Below are 19,875 nucleotides of genomic sequence, written 5' to 3'. Positions count from 1 at the left end.
TAATAATTGAGCTGGCGCGTGAGGCGGCTTACGAGCTGTGAGTAATAAAGCTTGCGCGCGAGAGGCGTCTTATGAGCTTTGAGAATAATAATTGAGCTGGCGCGTGAGGCGGCTTACGAGCTGTGAGTAATAAAGCTTGCGCGCGAGAGGCGTCTTATGAGCTTTGAGAATAATAATTGAGCTGGCGCGTGAGGCGGCTTACGAGCTGTGAGTAATAAAGCTTGCGCGCGAGAGGCGTCTTATGAGCTTTGAGAATAATAATTGAGCTGGCGCGTGAGGCGGCTTACGAGCTGTGAGTAATAAAGCTTGCGCGCGAGAGGCGTCTTATGAGCTTTGAGAATAATAATTGAGCTGGCGCGTGAGGCGGCTTACGAGCTGTGAGTAATAAAGCTTGCGCGCGAGAGGCGTCTTATGAGCTTTGAGAATAATAATTGAGCTGGCGCGTGAGGCGGCTTACGAGCTGTGAGTAATAAAGCTTGCGCGCGAGGGGCGTCTTACGAGCTGTAGCATAATAAAGCCTGCGCGTGAGGCGTCTTACGAGCTATAAGAATAGAGCTTGCGCGCGAGGCGTCTTACGAGCTAAAAGAATAATAACAGCGTGCGCGCGAGGCGTCTTATGAGCTGTATGAATAATAAAGCCTGCGCGTAAGGCGACTTACGGGCTGTAAGAATAATGAAGCTTGCGCGTGAAGCGGCTTACGAGCTATAATAATAGAGCTTGCGCGCGAGGCGTCTTACGAGCTAAAAGAATAATGACAGCTTGCGCGCGAGGCGTCTTATGAGCTGTATGAATGATAAAGCCTGCGCGTGAGGCGACTTACGGACTGTAAGAATAATGAAGCTTGCGCGTGAAGCGGCTTACGATCTATAATAATAGAGCTTGCGCGCGAGGCGTCTTACGAGCTAAAAGAATAATGACAGCTTGCGCGCGAGGCGTCTTATGAGTTGTATGAATAATAAATCCTGCGCGTGAGGCGACTTACGGGCTGTAAGAATAATGAAGCTTGCGCGGGAGGCGGCTTACGAGCTATAAGAATAATAACAGCTTGCGCGCGAAGCGTCTTAATGAGCTGTATGAATAATAACAGCTTGTGCGCGAGGCGTCTTACGAGCTATAAGAATAATAACAGCTTGCGCGCGAAGCGTCTTAATGAGCTGTATGAATAATAACAGCTTGCGCGCGAGGCGTCTTACGGGCTGTAAGAATAATGAAGCTTGCGCGGGAGGCGGCTTACGAGCTATAAGAATAATAACAGCTTGCGCGGGAAGCGTATTATGAGCTGTATGAATAATAACAGCTTGCGCGCGAGGCGTCTTACGAGCTATAAGAATAATAACAGCTTACGCGCGAGGCGGCTTACGAGTTGTGATAATAGTGGAGCTTGCGCGTGAGGCGGCTTACGAGCTACTTTATGTCCCGCGCCACGCGCAGATGTTGCATGCGTGTGCGCGTAGACTTTGGTTTTGTGTTATGCGCCACGCGCAGATGTTGCATGCGCGTGCGCGTAGACTGTGATATGTGTGAGCATGTGATGCGTAAGCATGTGTGATATGCGTGAGCATATGTGATGCGTGAGCATGTGGTATGAGGATTCCCATCCTTTAAGTTTGGCGCGTAGCCATATGGGATATTATGAGGATTCCCATCCTTTAAGTTTGGCGCGTAGCCATATGGGATATTATGAGGATTCCCATCCTTTAAGTTTGGCGCGTAGCCATGTGGGATATTATGAGGATTCCCATCCTTTAAGTTTGGCGCGTAGCCATATGGGATATTATGAGGATTCCCAACCTTGAAGTTTGGCGCGTAGCCATATGGGATATTATGAGGATTCCCAACCTTGAAGTTTGGCGCGTAGCCATACGGGATATTATGAGGATTCCCAACCTTGAAGTTTGGCGTGTAGCCATACGGGACATTATGAGGATTCCCAACCTTGAAGTTTGGCGCGTAGCCATACGGGACATTATGAGGATTCCCAACCTTTAAGTTTGGCGCGAGGCCATACGGGATATTATGAGGATTCCTAACCTTGAAGTTTGGCGCGAGGCCATACGGGATATTATGAGGATTCCCAACCTTGAAGTTTGGCGCGAGGCCATACGGGATATTATGAGGATTCCCAACCTTTAAGTTTGGCGCGAGGCCTGATGCGCACATGCACGGCGATGGAGTGGTGACTCGTGTGCGCGTGCATGGCGGAGGTCTCTTGCGCAAAGCCCAGATGGTGGTTTCCGCGGCGGCACATGCACGGCTGTGGAGTGAGAATCCGCGGGCGCGCGTACATGGCGGCGGAAGTCTGGTACTTTCTGGATCTGCAATTTTAGAGTCAGATCTGCAACTTTAGACCTAAAATCCAGGTCTGTAATCTAGACCTAGATCTGTAAATCAGATCTGGACAGATCTGAAGCCCGGAGCAGATTTAAAACCATCACAGATCCGGAGACCTGATCATTCGAATCAGGCCGTTTCTTTTTGCACAGATATGGAAGCCTCTTTTAGATCTATGGATCTTTTTGGGCTTTAATAGAACAAGCCTTGAAGCCTTTTTCTGTAGAACTTCCAGATCTGGGTTTTTTCTGGGAGAGATCTGACAGCCGAGATGAAGATCGAAGGGTAGTTCGTTGCCGTCCCACGGATGGCGCCAATGTCGAAGCATGAAATGAATCTGACCTGATCCATGACGATGTTTCCACGGATTTTCGAGATGAACGAACCACGTCTTGATCTTCTTCATCAGCTGCTGGCGGACCTGCGATGGCTTTTTGGGGGTGTGGAGGTGACTGCTAAGATATCCTGAGGATTTCTTGTTCACAGACACAAAAAAGTGGTGGTGGCTCTTATTGAGCATGACCTTCAATAACGAGGTGGAAACCTCCTTATATAGAGTCTCATGGCCACCATCATGGTACCCTAATGGGCCTAGCCCAGTTAGGGTTACCTCCACAAAACCCCCTCAGCCCAATAACATTGTATTAGTCCATATAATAAAATAAGCCAAACATAATAGATTTAGGGTCGTAGAACCGGGTTTTAGTACCATAATAGTTAACCACCTCTATATATCAAGCAACTATATATATGCTGAAATTAGAGGTGGTTAAAAACTATATATATATATATATATATATGCTTGAAACTGGGACATTTTAAGGTATAACCTCTAATGTTTACATATCAATGTTCTATGATATCCAATATTTAGCATTGAATGTGTAACAATTTATTCTTCCAGCTAATCTCATTATCTAAAACTACAGTCTACAATGGCGAATATCGCTCTGCGTTCTGACATGATTTCTGGTAATATCGTTGAGAGTCGGGCAGCCAGAAAGAGCCATTGTGAGCTCAAGTTCATCCTTCAACATTTCAATCACTCTTTTAACTCCATACTCGCCCTTCGCAGCCAGCCCATACACAACCGGTCGCCCAATCTGCAATATTATCGAGTATTGTTTTATAAAATCAATGAAACTATAAGATTCTTTTATCTTATATGCTAGTGGATTTAAATTCTTAAGTACCATAACAGCTTGTGCACCAAGAGCTAAAGCTTTGAACACATCTGTTCCACGTCGTACTCCTCCGTCAAAGAGAACCGGCATTCTTCCTTGAACTGCAAGTACTACCTGCAAGCCCAATAAATTTATTAATACTGAATTTGCTAAGTGATGATTAAATATGGATAATTACTAATTACTTCTTCAAGAGTATCTATGGTGTCTGGAGCATAGTCTAGTTGGCGTGCGCCATGATTAGATACTATAATTCCTTCAACTCCTACTTCCATAGCTTTGATGGCTGCCAACAAAACACAAGCCAAGAATAGAGGTAACAAGATGGATGTGTCGGCTGAGAAATAAGGTGAATCGGGTCGTACCATCTTCGCGAGTGAGTACACCTTTTATCATAATAGGTAATTTTGTAATGGACTTTAGCCAAGCAATGTCCTGCAAAATAAATCATCTGTAACTACTTCTAGCACACCGTAAAAAAATAAAAATAAACTGTTATTTAAAGACTTGATGTCAAAAGTAAATTTTTGTACCTTCCAAGAAAGAGAAGGATCAAGGCTACTAGATGCAAAAGCTTCAAGATTTGAGCCCTTACTCTGCAAATCACATATAATGTATTGACCATTAAAATAAATACATACAAAAGATAAGGATTTCACTTACATCATGAACTTCAGTTGACATAAGACCTTCAAAATTCTTCAACTGGGGTGCAATCATTCTACATAAAATTTTGCAAGATTAATTAGTTATCTAGAAAAAGAATAAAAGTTAACAAAAAACAAAGGGTTAATATCATAAAAGAAAAAACAGTGTATTTCCTTAGCTTGTAAAAATCGACGACAAGGTCATAAACAATTTTTTTGTGTATCGTAATCCATGGAATCGGAAAAAATACACGTACTTTTGACTTTTATTTAAACTGATGTCTTGTTAACTCTTAAACTTGTAAAAATATTGATAATGTGACTTTTAAGAGTTAACAAGCATTACTTTACATTTGTTTTTATTTATGTACATTTTAGACAAGTTCCCGGACTTTAAAATATAAAGATTAGCTTTGTGAATTTTATCATGTGTTTCTTTTACAAGTCGAGGGGCTTTCATATACCAAAATTAGGAAAGGTACTTTCTTTGGGAAATAGAAAGTATATTGGAGTTTTATGGTATAAAGTATTAACCCGAAAATAAACACAATGTTATGCGATGCTTTTACTTGTTTTTTATATCAGCCTCCCTTCGACCGAGTTTAGGAGAATCAACAGTAAGAAGAATAGCTTTGAAACCATTTGTTTCAGCTCTTTTTACCATCAAAGCAGATATGTCGCGTCTCTTGTGCACCTAAAAACAAATCCAAAATAACATAACATTTCACACAAAGATTAAGAACTTGATTGAATGCGACAATGGAGTCATGATTTGAGATTTCATACATATAACTGAAAGAATCGAACAGCATTGCAACTGGAAGCAACTTCCTCAATTGTGCATGTAGCTGAGAAAGATAATCCCTGCAGCAGAAAAATATAAATAATATAATAAAATAACAAAGGTACTTTAGTTATAAGCTGCAGTTGTAGCAATATAATTACCATTATGACATCACATGCAGCTGCTGCTTTGGCGGTCAAGATCTCTCCTGAAATATACAATCAATAATCACAAACACGCAGGAAAATATTTGCTAAACATGAAATTGAGTGTTAACACGAACATGACCCATTTAACCATTTTTTTAGTGTTCTTTTGCACATTTTAGTTTAAAGTTACAAATTTATAACGTAACATAAACAAATTTATATAAAACAGTTATATATGTTTAAACTATAGAACCTGGTGTTCATTTTTTCCCTTTCAAATTCTTTCATAAAATATACAGTCAGTTTGTTTAAACTATCACATAATATAAGTTTCTAACTTTTTGTAACATAAAATACCCGATCGTTTTAAGAAATCTGTGAATTATGAATTTTCGTACCTCCCGGATGTGCCAACTTATGCATAGAAGTTGGAGCAATCATAATTGGTGCAGAAGTTTTGTAACCCAATATTGTTGTTGACATATCTATTTTGCTCACATCCACAAGAATTCTAGGCCTAAGACTGTTGATCAAATAAAATGTTGTTAAAAAGATAATAATAATGTATATGATAACTATGTTATAAAGCTAATAATATCTTACGTAATTCGTTTAAATGCTTCGACATTTTGTCTGAGTGTGTGTTCATCCTCAGCTCCACCAGCAAAGAAGTCATAATACATTTTTGGAAGAGCCTGTTTTGCCAGTTCTTGATTTTCCTTCACATTCACTGGTTCATCACCCATTCTAAACACTTTTGTTTCTGGTATCAAGAACTATGATTAGTTTGAGCTTATATATGTATATGTGTATATTAATCGTATTAACATGGATTTAAAAATCACCTTTTTTACACGAAAGTAGCCATAGTGGGCCGTTTAACCCATTTATTTTTTATTTTATTAAAATGTGTTTTATTTAATAAATTAAATCGGTTGGGAATCTTATGAAAAAATTAAAACTTAAAAGGAAATTGACACATTGTATTTGTATTATAATTAAAATGTAATTGTTTTATATAAATTTTGTCATCATCATCATCATCATCATTGGACTCAGTATATCCCACCAATAGCAACGCTATGATAGGGTCTGAGGAGGGTAAGATGTAGACAGCCTTACCTCTACCCCATAGGGATAGAGAGGCTGCTTCCGGTGAGACCCCCGGCTCGATAGTAGTTTTGCATCAAGCCTTGGACATAAGACACAAAACATCAACCATCGGGACACCGGCCGATTAGTGCACGTACCCTTGTCTTTCGGCTATCAACGCCACCACGTGATGCTTGATTAACCTTCCGTCACTTTTAACGTTATTTTCACAAGATTAGTAAAATAGCGTCAAAATTAGTGCAACTTCACTTTTGCCCACCCGAAAGTGAAGTTGCACTTTATATAAATTTTGTATTTTTTGTTATAAAAGTGTAAATTTAAAGTATTAATATGCGAAAACAATAAAAAAAATAAAAAATTCAAGTCAAATGGGTCATGTTCGTGTTCAAGTGTCTTACACGAATTTGGATTTTGGTCGTGTTCAGGTTCGTGTCGGGTTGAACCCGTCAAACAGCGAAGACGACCCGTTTAACACCCCTAGATCATTTTACTGAAGTTTCTAAATTGCCCAAAGTAATAAACTTTCACAACTGTTAATTGCAATTTAATAATTTAAACATCTTAAAAGGAAGGTGTGGACATATATGTAGTGATGTTGCATGTCTAAAACCCTAAAAATCTAGACAATGAACAGTACAAATTAACATGATGTATATATATTCTAACATAATCAAACATCAACTGAATCAAGAATATTAATATTAATATGCATAGAAATCATACCTTAAACTGCTATTAATCTGCAGTGGAGGAGGTTATGTGATATAAATGTAAGTGTCAGGTGAGAACTTATTTTTGTTAAATTTTTTAGTGGGCCCCATATACAATAATCAGACACATGAGTCATCACAGATAACATGGACCCCACCCAATCCTCATGTGGATTATTGCAGATTTTTGGTTTATTCATGTGTTAAGACTTTAATCCTTTAAATTTAACTGCTTGTCAATTTTTGGAACCTTAATTTTACTTGTTATGGTAAATCATAAATGTCTTCTCTACAGAGGATGATCTTAAGTTGTTGATATTGACCATATTAAGGACAAACATTCTTGACAATAACACAAGGAGGGATGTTTGAGCGTTTGACCATCAACAAAAGAGAGTTCGCCATTCTTGAAGATTTTAAATGGTGGAATCAAGAGGTGTGAGGAAACGATATATCATCCAAGAACGAATACTGTAGTTAATCGTCGGTGTAGTGTAACACGAACAAACGTAGTAAAATGATGAACGGAGTAAAATCCTATTAACTAAATATCTTCATTTTATATGTCAAATGAACAAACACAACAAATGCTCCAAAATTGAGTTTTAATCCAGTGGTTCATATTATATTAACATTTTATATTATCAAAATTATCAAAATCTCCTTGGTTAGTATTAGGACATTAACACAACAAAGCACCATTACACAACACCAAACCAAATCCATGTATAATAAATCCATTAATCCGACACAGGATCAAGTAAATACTTTCTAAGCATAAGGTTCTTTTAATTAACCACCTCCATATAGCTAGCCACTATATATGATGAAAATACAGTCATAATTTATAACCTTTCTACTTGAAGGCTCAAATAACTTGTAATATCTTAATCCGCCCAAAAAACAGCTGAATACAACCACTGATCACCATATCTTATTTCTGGCCCAGAATAACAGAATCACAACTCCAAGAACAATTGCAACAGGAGCCCACTTCCTTACCAATGCCTACAAGTTAAAAATAAACAAATTAACAAAAATTGCTTATTCTGTTTTGAAATAAACAGCTGCAATCTGCATATTTCACTCAGAGTCTTGGATAAGCAATCTCAATTCCCAAACACTCTTAAAACAGACGTAACGTGCAATCCCAAACACCCCCAAGATGCAGCAAAAACCACCAACAAACTAATCAATTCTAACCTGTCGATTTAGATCTCTTGCTTTGTCAGCATAGACGCGAGATTCAGAGGTTAATCGGCTTGACATTTGACTGACCTCTGTAAAAAATCATTATCATATAAATTAATATTTTCAAAAGCTTCATATAACAGTAGCAATTAAAAGAAATAATTAACTTACGGTCCAACTTTTCACCAACACCAAGAACTTCCTGCACGTTACGGGTCATTATCTGGTGCACTTCATAAAGCTCATCATTCAACTTCGCAATATTCCTTTGAGTTCTTGTGTCTTGGTACAACTTCTTAGTCCGCTGTATAAACGTATCTATTCACAAAGAATGTGTTAATCAACAAAAATGTTAATTATCGTAAACAAATATCATTAAAGCTAACATTTACCAAATTTTATAAAAGCATAAGGTCTTGCAGCAGTTTCAATTTGATTCCCATAAACACGCTCAAATTCATTCTTAAGATCTTCAAGGTATTGGAAAGCAAGCTTCTTTGGGTAAGCACGATCACACATTGTTAAATAACACACCCGCCCTTCAATTATATAGCTGAAAATTTTCCACATATAAAGTTTAATTACCACCAACAAGAATTACATAACATACAATAGCATTTTCGTAAAAAAAACAAACAAAGGTAGATGGAATAGATAATACTGGAAAATGTAAGGGCCGGTTTCCACAGACATCCGAGAAGCTTCATTTTGTCCTCTTGAAAGGTTCTTAAACAAGGCCTTAACTTGCTGTTTATAAAACTCTGCATCCTGCATATCACGACCATCATCTAATCCTTCAGCTAGTGGAAGGCCATCGGTAACACGAGCAATCATTGTCAGCTTCACCATGTTTACTTTCAGAAGCTTTAAACTGTATGAAATTCAAAAAATCCTGCAAATTAAGAGTATTATTACCAAAACTAGAATAAAATTTAGAACAAAATGAATTTGTTTCGAAAGCTACAAAGTGATTCACTAAGGTTTGTTTTTCAGAAATTTACACACAGATTACTGACTACAGGGTGAGCTCCAGTACATTTTGGCTTACAAGAGCTCTAGTTCAGCTCATTTTGACTTGCAAGAGCTCAAGATTGGGTCATGCGAGCTGTTTTTCTAAAGCTCGAGCTCGGCTTGAGTAGTTTTTACAAGCTCGAGTTCGTTTATCATAAATTAATTAATGTACGCTTTTAAATTATTTTTATATATTTCAAGAAAAACCTTAAACGCACCTAAGCCCTGCTTGAGCTCGTAGTACCTTAAACGAGCCAAAGTACGGCTAGAGATCAGCAGTGTAATTAATTAATATCTAGAAGTCCAAAAGAGGTGAAAACTTAAAAATACACAAGGCTCGTTAACACTCGACGAGCCTAAAAGAGCTTCTCGTACAAGGCTCGAGCTTGGGCTCAATAACTAAACGAGCTTTAATTTGAGGCTCAAGCTCGGCTGGTTTCAAGGGTTTATCAATCCGATCTCGAGTAGCCCACGAGCAACTCGGCTCGTCCTAATTTTTTATTGATCCGATCTAAAGTAGCTAGCGAGCAGCTTGGCTCGTTTGCACCCCTAGAAATTAATCTAGGAAACATACAAACAACTATAGTACTTTTGATTACTCTACAACTTTGAACTAGAGTAATTACACTACAAAAAGCTTTGTATTCAATCCTAACACTACATACTACAACCTGCATCTTCACCAATTCATAAATGTAAAATCAGATCTATTATTAACTTCAAAATCAACATATAATCAATCAATGCACGTGATCTCAATTCTCAACTAACAAACATCAAGCATAATTAATCTTCCAATCCACACAACATTTAAAATTAAACCACAAATTAACTGTGATTACAAAGCCAGACCTAAACTAGCATCAAACGTAACTCCAATTCGATCTAAACCTATCAAAATCAAGCATAACAAACCACATGCATAACAAAAACAGAAGATAATCACCTGAAATTGTAATTTAGGTTAATTGATCTGCATTAATCGATGATTGAGGCTAACGACAATGCACAAAATGCACAGATAACGGATCGAATTAATGAAATCAAATCGAAATGAATTGAATTTTAGGGTTTTGGAAGAACGAATGAATTGGAGAATTTGGGAATGATTTCTTTTCTTGTCCTTCAAGAAGAAACGTAAAATGACAGATAATTATTAATATTTTTTTATATTATATATTTGAATACTTGCTCCTTTTAATATAACTCTATTGTCTATTGGTCCCTATGGTTATTAAATTTAAAATTTACAATTTACTCACTTTTGAAGTTTCAACAACCAAATATTTGTTTTATCAATCAAAATATTTTAATTATAAGATTTGCATGTGATGTATATAACATAAAGTTTGAAATTTGGCATGTTGTTTTCGTTTACACCGGTTTACGACATTGGTGGATCATATCAGTGTCACGTTGCATATGTAACTGTAATAAAAAATTTATGTAATTTTTTATATGATAATCGAGTGGTAACTGGTATCGTATATTTTCAGACGATAACATTTATAAGAAGGTTGTCAGTATCATTGATCTATTTGTTACTCATGCTTGTTATCAGTACGTAACTTGTATCTTGTTTTTATTAAAGGATTCATACCATTTGTTATCAGCACGTAAGTTTTATCAACATACTTTTCATTAATTAGTTAACAAAAATTATAGGGATATTTTATAATTTCTATATAATCTGGTTTAAGAATATCTTATCTATTAATAACAGTTATGACAAAATATATAAACTGAAGCTCGTGATATTTTAGAATTAGAAAATAATGATAGTGAATAAGTTAATGTTAGTAAACATATGACAATAAGTATATTTAATTATCAAAAAATCATAAAATGATTAAAATCCTTCAACTTTAACAAGTCTAAATTAAAAATAAATAATTATAGCATTGTTTGACGCTTAACTTAAGTTAAGCCTAAACATTATTTATTTGATTACCATCTATGTTTTTATTTTATTTTAATTTTTTTTGATAACGGAAACTTCATTAACGAACTGGCAAGTTGCTAGAAACCAGAAACAAACCATGCATTCATTACAAGATACTAATGAAATTACAAATTGAAACTATACCAAATCATTCCATTCTAATTCTAACAACTCCAAGTTAGCTCGATACTTGAGCAAAAGGAAACGAAACCACACGGTTATTAGAAATTACTGTCTACACATATCTTGAATCTAGAACGTACATTATTATTTGTACTGACCCGACCCAAACCAGTTAAAAGTATTTTCAAACATTGATTGAAACATAATGACATCAATATAAAATTTTCATAGATCCACAGCTGCACGAGTCATGCTTTCCAAGATTAACTTGGAACTATAGTTTCATATCTTGACAATCCTGGCAAATTTCTAAACATATTCAAGCATATCCATGAACCCTTAGAAGCAAGTTTACAAGTAACCAGAACTGAAATAACCATTCAAATTTCCGAGTTCGAGTTTTTGTGTACATAGTGCAAAAAGAAAAGAATAGAAACACTTGCTTCATAAAGACTAGAAGAGAATTCAACAATAAAGTTTAGCCAATTGGCTATTTAGTTGAAGGAATACAATATACAACCAAAAATACTTGCAAAGCTGACTACCACAAACATGAGCAAGCTCTACCACACTGTAGATCTTAAACATATCAAATGTTTGCCAACCCATTTTTCTCTATTTTAAATATATACCTACCGACCGTTCTCATCTCAGCTTCGAGTCGCTTCCCTTGCTCCTGAATGATGACAACGAGAAGAATGACCGAGGCGCTGTTGAGTTCAAACCAAACTGTAAGTTAACTATCAACAATATGACATTATTTACTCCCGTGAGTTTTCAGTGACGAATACTCGCAGTTATCCGAAAAAAGAAAAACACAATTACTTGAATATAAGTCAAAAATAATATTTTTTTTTAATTTTATGACTTACTCAAGATTGGCTCGCTAAAGGCTCGAAATGAGCTGAGCTTAAATGAGTTCGAGCTCAAGCCCGAGCCTAAACTAAAGCTCATTCAATGAATGGCTCAAGCCTAAACTTCGCATACCTAACTTGAATAGGCCCGCGAGCCTAAAAGAGCCAGTGATTTATTCTTTAAGTTAGGACTTAGATGTGTAAGTCGCTCGTTAGTTACTCGAGATCGGCTCGTTAAAAGCTCAAAAAGAGCCAAGCTTAAACAATCTTGAGTTCAAGTCCAAGAGCTTAAACGAGCTCGAGTTTGAGTCTGAACTTAAACTGGAGCTTATTTAATAAAAAAGCTCAATCTGAGGTTCACATACTGAGCTTTACTAGGCCAATGAGCTTATTATTTACATAAACATAAAAAATTCACAATAAATATTATTAAAGATAAAAGTATTATAAAAATGATTAAATAATATATATGATTAAATAATGCACACACAATTATAACTATAAATATCAGAAAATTATAATATATGTGTATCGGTAGAATAATTAAATGCTTTTAACAAATAGTGAGCAGGTTAAGCAGCAGGAGCCAAGCTCGAACTTGAAAAACTATTAACGAGCCAAGCTAGAGCTTTAAGTTCATATTATACCTTTCATAGAGCTTCCAGAAAGGTGATCGTCCCTCAGTCGGAAATTTGCTGGTGGTTTAGGGATTGAGGTCTGCAATGTATGCACTACGATAAAGAGTAACAACATTATCAGAACATATAACTCATGGAAAAAACTAAAACACTATTTAAAAAAAATCAGTTATTTATCGGAAAAGCGTATACTCACTTTGATCGGTGTAAAAATCAGTCTCATTAAAGCTACCTTCATGGCCATACCCCATTCTTGATTTTCTAAGCTCATCAGATGACCGATTAGAAACATCTCTACCGTCTTCCGTATCATCATCTCCTTCGGAAGTTGTAGCAGAAATCCAATCAGCCAAATTATCAGACCCGCGCCCTTTCCTCCCGAATTTTAACAACCGCTTAAACCCTTTTGTCATATCCTTGCGGGATTGAAAACCAGAAGACGAATTAGCAACAAGAATGTTCTTTTGCGCACTTCCCCATTTCTTCCTCATACGCGCCACATCAGATTCTGTTGAACTTAGATTCCAAGATTCAACAGAAGCATCGTTATCAGAAGCCTCGTTGTTATAAGAAAACGGATAATGGATTTGCGAGTTCCATGACATCGGGCTTTCACCGGGCAAATCATGCACCGCCAGTATTTCGGTTGCCAAGTTCGGGTCCGTGGGGTCCGTTTGCCCGTTACCAGATTCCGAGTTTGACAAGCTCTCGTTTACCACATCTTGAGAAGCTTCGGTTTCCATGACATCATCAAACTCGTTTTCCACGTCGTCTTCTTCATACTCCTTTACCACTAATGGCACCTTCATTTTCCCGCCAACGCTGTTATTCCTCTTATGAAACGGCTTTTTATGAACACCTTCACCCGGTGTTAAAACGGCAGGTGGCAGCCGTCCCAGTTTCTCTTCCTTGACAGGTGGAACCTCATCATTGGTACTACTTCTGCTACGCGTATGGTTTCTCATCTGAGACCGTGTGGCTGCCTTGCTGGCAACAGAATACGGTTTAGCATCTTCTTTTCTCAAATCTGAAAAGTTCGGGACTGACTGAGCGAGAGGATTTTCCAATTGCGCCCTCCGTTTCGCGGAACCCGAGGCTACTTTGGAGCCCGTTCTTGGAACTGGGGTCCGTGGTGTAGATGTAGAAGAATTCTTGATTGATAATGGTTTTTTACCACGAGAAACACCATTACTTGAAATCTTGAGGTCTGAAAATTCGGATACATCTTCATCGTCTTCAAGCTGCCCGAAATCTAACGGCTGCTCTCGTTTCATAGCTGACCGGGCATTGAATGACCTTAATCTTTCGGCGCGTCTGCGGGCATTGGAGACGGGATCCTGTGTACCTGCGGACAATGATAGTTTGATCTTCATTTGAGCACTGCTTTGTTCAAGGCTATCTTGCATAGCTTTCATCCTAGCTTCTTTTTCGGCTTTATTAGATCCCCATTGTTCCTTTAATCTTTCTTCACGTTTCTTCATGTAACTGCTATAAGATTTTCCTCTTGAAGCATCGGAAAAGCTTCTCTGAAGTGGAGTCCGGTGATTCTGATCGTCAGGTTTAGATTTAGGTTCGGTTTTTGGTTCGGTTTTTGGTTCGGGAACTGGAGCGGGAGCAGGTTCTTCCGGAAGCTTTGGAGCTCTAAGTTTATGCTCTGCAAAAAGCTTTTCTAATTCATTTGCTTTCAGTTTAAGCTCGTCGTTCAGTTCTTGATTTCCTTTTAACGGCCTTGACTTACTGACTTGGTCAACATTAGTTTCCATCGGCGTTGACCCAGACCCCACCTGAAAAAATTTACCAGGTGGGGGTGTCTTACTGTACTCGTCAACGTATTTGCTTTCGTCCCGCAAAACATTCTTTTGAACCTTCGTTTTTTGTGGCCCAGATTCACCAGATTGTTTCACTATTGGTTCCTTGGTTTCTGCTGAAGAATTGGGCCTGGTTTGGGCCCGTAAAGAACCGATCTCAAGCCCTCTATGCTGAGAAGCAGCTACAGCGTCCTGGATTTTTGACCCGGAACCGACTCTCTTTGAAGGAGCCTTTAAACTCGTCGGTTTGGAGTCAGGCTCAAATGGGCCACCGAATTCATCCTGATTACTCACAAAAGACTTGAACTGAGTATTGGGTTTTAACTGCACCTCTAACGAATCATCCTCGGGTTTGGTTAAAGATGACCAAGACTGTGTCTTTTCCAAAGTGGAAGTCGGTTGGTTAGACCCAACAGATTCTTCGGGTCTAACAGAACTCGTCTCCATATTAGGTTGACTTTTCTTGACCTCAAAATCAGGTTGACTACTACTACTACTACTAGTAGTAGTACTCATCTGATCTTTCAAATCAGGTTGACTTTTCTTGACATCAAAAGAATGACTTTTGTTGAACTCAATCGAAGGTGGTTTCGGGCTGTCGGTTTCCTTCTTCTCACCACTCAAATCAATGCTCATATCACTCGCACCGCTCCATCTTCTCAAAACGGCTGCATTCGATTGTGAAACATCAGACGAAAGCCTACGAAGATCAGGCTTAGCAACAGCCGGTGGTGGTTTGCCGCCACTCCCGGTGGCGGAACCCACCTCTTTCTGCTTGTTTTCAAACATATTAATCCGATCCTGCACACTGAGCCGCCTAGAAGATGGCTGCGGGGCGGTCTGAGCCAATGGTTCCTCGACCGCACCGCTACCAGCATCATCTTTCTTTACTTTTTGGTTATCAGAAACCGTTTCATCTTTACTCGTGGGTCGTAAAGAAAATGTGTTTGGCGGTGGCTGAGAAGCTGAGGTGGCAGCGGGGACGGTGGTAGATGGTGCTTCGTCATCGATTGACATGTCTGAGCTGTATGAGCACCGAATAGCGGCTGGATCGCCGAAGTTGGATTTAGATGAGTGCTTGAACAATTCCGGCCATCTTTCATAAAGTGATAGGTATTTACAGCAAGCTTCACTGCACATAATAAGGTATATTTTATATTAACAATTTCAAACCAAACATGAAAATATTATTTAAAGAAAAAGTAAAAACTCTTACTTTAGACGAGCAGCACCAAACCGCTCAGCAAACAACTGAAGGTCGGTTATAGTCTCATGGTTAAAACCAGCAGAAGCAGCACGAGCACACGCTGTATCAAAGTCCTGCTTTACAGCTGTCAGCCTCACATCAATTGCCCTCAAAAGCTCCTTTCTATAAATCACCGTAAAATGTAACAAATTAGCTAAAATGCAGCACGCGTGTGTGAGAGAAAGAGATAGAAAAGTGTTTACTTTGTTGCATCAGCTCTGGCTGCTGTGCTTGATCTACCGTCACCTGGATAATAGTAAAATTACCAAATTAGCCCACTATATTTGCACCACCAAATTATCCCTAATATGAACTTTAAAAAGCCGATGTGCAGCTATGGCATATGTTTTTATTTACTTGGTGGCAGATACATAACGCGTATCAAAGTCTTTACACTAATCAGTTTTCCTATTTCACATATCAAGTAAAAATAATCACGGTCCATATCACATACCCATGTTGCTCTCGGATGATCCCTGAGAATATAATCTTCGGGCTGCTTCTAGCTGAGACATCTCGGCATCTAAGGTGATCACTAGCTCTACAATCTCAGGTGTACTAACAAACCGCACAAACCTAGTAATGATAGAAATAAATTAATAATTTTTATAAAAATACAACATATAAACCATTTAGTAATAAGTAATACCTCTCGAGTGTTCCCTTTGTAAACCACAGGCCCGCATTTCTACGTTTATCCACTTCAAGCTTTATAGACTGAACCGACGATGCAACTTGTTCTTCCACAACCTTTAAATGGGTCACAAACGGCTTCACTAAACCCGACGCAAGCTTTTCCGTGTTCCCATTACTCGAAACAAACAATTCACATCTACACAAAAAGCAACCAAAAGATCAACACAAAATCAAACAGAAGTCCCAATTACCAAAACCGGAATTCACCTCGAATGTTTCGGTGACAGCTGGAATGCTGCATAATCAAGCGGCGTGTCGAATTCCATCTTTCCCCCAATGTTTCACCTCGCACACCAGGTGTTTGACGAAAAGCCTGAACCAACAATGCGAACTGTTTGTTTATCAGCAACAAAATTCGAACTGTTTAGCCAAATCCCATGTAACTACAACGCAATCAGAGTATAATGCAAGGCCGCATCAGATCTGATTCCACACAAAACAATCGAAATCACAATCAACCCATCATTCGAGCAAAAACCCTAATAATCTGGAAATCCGAAATCGGGAAGGTGAGTGAAATTGAAGACTTACCCAAGTGAGAGCAATGTAAGATCTTGAAAACCCAGAAGGATCTTGGATTGGATTTCAAAAATGAAGCAACATTGCGGTTCTTGAGTGTAGAAAGAAAAGGGGTTTGTGGTGTTGTTTATAGAGTGTGTGTGTTTTATATGAAAGAAAGAAAGAAAAAAAAGAAAGTTGAAAACAAACCCTACAAAGGTAAATTAATTAGCTGTCTTGTGTGTGTAGTGTGTTATGTAGATGGGGTTTGTTGCTTTACTTCTCTCTCAAACCCACCCATTATCTTTCATGTTCTCCATCTTCTAATAAAAATATAAGTACAGTATGAGTATATATATATATGTATGTATGTGTGTATGGATGAGAAGTTTGATGCATATATTTGAATTCAAGATAAAACAAGGGTTGTTTTTTAATTGAAAACTTTTGACTAGGTAAGAAAGAAATATGTAGCTATTTTTGAAGTAAGTTATATTTTTGTTTTTTATTATAGTATGTGTGTGTATGTATGGATGAGAAGTTAGATGCATAGATTATTTAGATTTGAATACAACAAGACAAGATAAAATGAGGGTTGTTTTGATTGAAAACTTTTGACTAGGTAAAGAAAGAAGTACAACATCAAATATAAAAATATGTATTTAGTTGTTTTAGGGGTAAGTTATATTTTTGTTTTTATTAGTTGAGATAAGTAGATATCTAGATAAGGGTACAACATGAATATAAACATATGTAGTCATTTTATGGGTGGGGTGTGTTTTTTATATTTATATTTAGTAGGTGTGGGATTTAACATTTAGATATACTTTATGTCTTAATTATGTCTTGAAGTTTCTGTAATTAAAGTGTAAAACGAACGGTATGGTAATTTTTTTTTTTTGCTATTATTAATTGTATGTTTTTCGGTTGTTAAATCTTGGGCTTGAGTGAGTTGTGTAGAGTTTATAATGGATTCAGGTTTTTACATATCTCCAAAGTAAAAAAAAGTTCAACGGGTTTAATACATGCTGGAATTCCATGTTTCCCGTCTTTAAAAAAGGTACAGTAATTAGTTCGGTTTGATTTGGTTATCAAGTAGTTTGCTTCGATTTGATTAATTCGCCTTTTGTATATCGTGTGTGCGTATTATGCGTGTAACAAAAACTCAAATGATATAGTCGATTATATATAAATATAAAATGAAAGTATGAAACCATAAGTTATTCATTTTCTTCAAACTTTTTTGTTCGGTTATTTTCATTTTGTTGGAACTTTTTTTCTCACCTCTACATGTAACAAACTAGGTGGCATTTATCGCGTCCATAATATACTTGACTTTCACTCAGAAACAAATCCAACCACATAGTCATGATAAATGTAACATCTACTAGATATCCATTTTATATTCATGTATTAAAATATTTCCATTTAGCTTAAAAGCATGTAAAGCTCTTCAATGTAGCATCATCAAAGATCTGGTCCAATCAAACATATGGTCCAATGTTATAAACCCAACATTGGTCACTTCCATAGTAATCATAATCATGGGTGGTGCAAGTGGGTTTCCCTTGGGGGAGCCAACAACCTCTACAAAGTTAATTCATAAGAGACCTCTAAATGGTTACTTGTGGATAGGTAGCTTATGAAGATCATTTGTAGTCAAGTCCTCCATAGTGGTGCCATCTAATAATGTTATCATGCGAATTGTTAACACTCGTTACAATGTTTTGTTCAATAAATGACAGAGGATGATACACGAGTTAAAAGTTAAAACGTGATTAATCACATCACGTAATCACATGTCTTTCTGCTAGTTATTACTCGAGTGGAGGTCACGTATAACATGACTTTTAGAGATTGCATAAGTTTAAAGATATAATCACACTATTAAAAATCGTTACTTTCATTATTTATTTATTTTTCTAAAATAAAACATTTTCTATTTATGACAAACCAATACAATCTTGTTTAGATTAGATTTCAAAAGCTGTTCTTGTAAGTCACCTAACATATGTGACTATATTCTCTGGATACAAGTCTAAATCATTTGTCTTTTAACATACATTTTCTCATTTTCCTTTTTGGCTCCATTGTGATGCATTCCTTCATCATGACACTGAACATCATAACAATTTTACACCACACATACATATTTTTTTGTTGATTAAAGATTCCTATACAAGAGGAAACACTTGTCAAGTCTCCATCAACCTTAGGAATTGATACCTTATGTAGATGACTACATATTATTATAGAAATTGGAAAGCAAAATTTATGGATTATGGAGCCCATTAACTTAGTACCATACTTTATCACTTTTCATATAGAAAGAAACTGATTATAAAAAGAGAGAATAAAAGCTTCTTTGTAACCTTTATCTTTAGAATGCAATCTACCAACAATATTTGTATTTTACAAATTAGAAGTAAGATACACTTATTTTGCAAAGAACACACATTTGCAAGATATGATTACTACATTAGCATTAACACCATGATACAAATAACAAAAAAAGTATTTGTTTCAAACAATTAACTAGCACACTAAAAATAATATTACACTACCATAGAATGAACTATAAACTTGTATTAACCATTCAATCAAGAATTGTTGTGAACATTTCGATTAGTTTTAAATTCACTTCTTGAATCAAACTACTTGAAGAAACCACAGATTATGGCAATACAATAAGATCTTAAATTTATTGATGTTAGATGTTTTTCAAAGGGCATTATGATGAACATAAGTATCTTACAAGAAAATAAACAAAGAACTCACATTGTTGTCATTAACATCATCATTGTCACTAATTCCAACATCGTACAGAAATCTTCTATTTGCATCAGAAAGTACTAGGAAACACAAAAAAAGGTTTGGAATTTGTCAACTAAATCTTCAAATAAACACCAATATCTCAAGATTAAGAATATCATATTGGTGTTTATTAAT

At 36.9% G+C, this 19,875-nt stretch overlaps 3 protein-coding genes across 7 annotated transcripts; all 3 read right to left on the bottom strand.

Annotated features, from left to right (window-relative positions):
• Positions 1-3,139: 3,139 nt before the first annotated feature.
• Positions 3,140-6,983, bottom strand: LOC143529252 (peroxisomal (S)-2-hydroxyacid oxidase GLO4-like). Its single transcript, XM_077025075.1, has 12 exons — positions 6,933-6,983; positions 5,700-5,859; positions 5,495-5,619; positions 5,109-5,155; positions 4,950-5,027; positions 4,733-4,857; positions 4,180-4,237; positions 4,050-4,112; positions 3,882-3,951; positions 3,702-3,802; positions 3,526-3,630; positions 3,140-3,435 (listed from the first exon to the last, which is right to left on the bottom strand). The coding sequence occupies exons 2-12, from the start codon at positions 5,840-5,842 to the stop codon at positions 3,256-3,258; spliced, it is 1,095 nt and encodes a 364-aa protein (XP_076881190.1). The 5' UTR covers positions 5,843-5,859; positions 6,933-6,983; the 3' UTR covers positions 3,140-3,255.
• A 646-nt stretch (positions 6,984-7,629) lies between these two features.
• Positions 7,630-10,269, bottom strand: LOC143529190 (25.3 kDa vesicle transport protein SEC22-1). 2 transcript variants are annotated; one of them, XM_077025028.1, is made up of 6 exons: positions 10,068-10,269; positions 8,772-9,002; positions 8,503-8,663; positions 8,282-8,428; positions 8,123-8,199; positions 7,630-7,927 (listed from the first exon to the last, which is right to left on the bottom strand). In XM_077025028.1, exons 2-6 carry the CDS (start codon positions 8,957-8,959, stop codon positions 7,844-7,846), a joined length of 657 nt encoding a protein of 218 aa, XP_076881143.1. In that variant the 5' UTR covers positions 8,960-9,002; positions 10,068-10,269; the 3' UTR covers positions 7,630-7,843. The 2 variants fall into 2 exon arrangements, with proteins under 2 accessions (XP_076881143.1, XP_076881144.1); XM_077025029.1 differs by having other exon boundaries at positions 8,772-8,981.
• A 1,284-nt stretch (positions 10,270-11,553) lies between these two features.
• Positions 11,554-17,404, bottom strand: LOC143529249 (uncharacterized). 4 transcript variants are annotated; one of them, XM_077025073.1, is made up of 10 exons: positions 16,960-17,404; positions 16,636-16,851; positions 16,382-16,564; positions 16,187-16,308; positions 15,936-15,978; positions 15,703-15,855; positions 15,020-15,618; positions 12,875-14,965; positions 12,688-12,771; positions 11,554-11,896 (listed from the first exon to the last, which is right to left on the bottom strand). In XM_077025073.1, the coding sequence occupies exons 2-10, from the start codon at positions 16,692-16,694 to the stop codon at positions 11,832-11,834; spliced, it is 3,399 nt and encodes a 1,132-aa protein (XP_076881188.1). In that variant the 5' UTR covers positions 16,695-16,851; positions 16,960-17,404; the 3' UTR covers positions 11,554-11,831. The 4 variants fall into 4 exon arrangements, with proteins under 4 accessions (XP_076881188.1, XP_076881185.1, XP_076881186.1 ...); XM_077025070.1 differs by having other exon boundaries at positions 12,875-15,618; XM_077025071.1 differs by having other exon boundaries at positions 12,875-15,618; positions 16,636-16,759.
• Between the last annotated feature and the right edge of the window lie 2,471 nt (positions 17,405-19,875).

The sequence above is a fragment of the Bidens hawaiensis genome, unplaced genomic scaffold, assembly GCF_021521415.1.
Source record: "Bidens hawaiensis isolate Kalapana, Puna unplaced genomic scaffold, B.hawaiensis_p1.1 tig00008515_1, whole genome shotgun sequence".
Lineage (NCBI taxonomy): Eukaryota > Viridiplantae > Streptophyta > Magnoliopsida > Asterales > Asteraceae > Bidens > Bidens hawaiensis.
The sequence above is the reverse complement of the archived record's forward strand: the minus strand, read 5'-3'. Positions and strand labels throughout refer to the sequence as shown.

Coding starts and splice junctions, on each gene's coding strand:
- LOC143529190 (XM_077025028.1), bottom strand. CDS start 8,959: ATGGTGAAGCTGACAATGATTGCTCGTGTTACCGATGGCCTTCCACTA. Junction 8,664..8,771: donor ACCGGCCCTTACATTTTCCA/GTATTATCTATT, acceptor GAAAATTTTCAG/CTATATAATTGAAGGGCGGG. Junction 8,200..8,281: donor TGTTGGTGAAAAGTTGGACC/GTAAGTTAATTA, acceptor GATTTTTTACAG/AGGTCAGTCAAATGTCAAGC.
- LOC143529252 (XM_077025075.1), bottom strand. CDS start 5,842: ATGGGTGATGAACCAGTGAATGTGAAGGAAAATCAAGAACTGGCAAAA. Junction 5,028..5,108: donor CTGCATGTGATGTCATAATG/GTAATTATATTG, acceptor TTTCTGCTGCAG/GGATTATCTTTCTCAGCTAC. Junction 3,803..3,881: donor TGTACTCACTCGCGAAGATG/GTACGACCCGAT, acceptor TTTTGTTGGCAG/CCATCAAAGCTATGGAAGTA.
- LOC143529249 (XM_077025070.1), bottom strand. CDS start 16,694: ATGGAATTCGACACGCCGCTTGATTATGCAGCATTCCAGCTGTCACCG. Junction 15,979..16,186: donor ATCATCCGAGAGCAACATGG/GTATGTGATATG, acceptor ACTATTATCCAG/GTGACGGTAGATCAAGCACA. Junction 11,897..12,687: donor TTCTGGAAGCTCTATGAAAG/GTATAATATGAA, acceptor TGAACTCAACAG/CGCCTCGGTCATTCTTCTCG.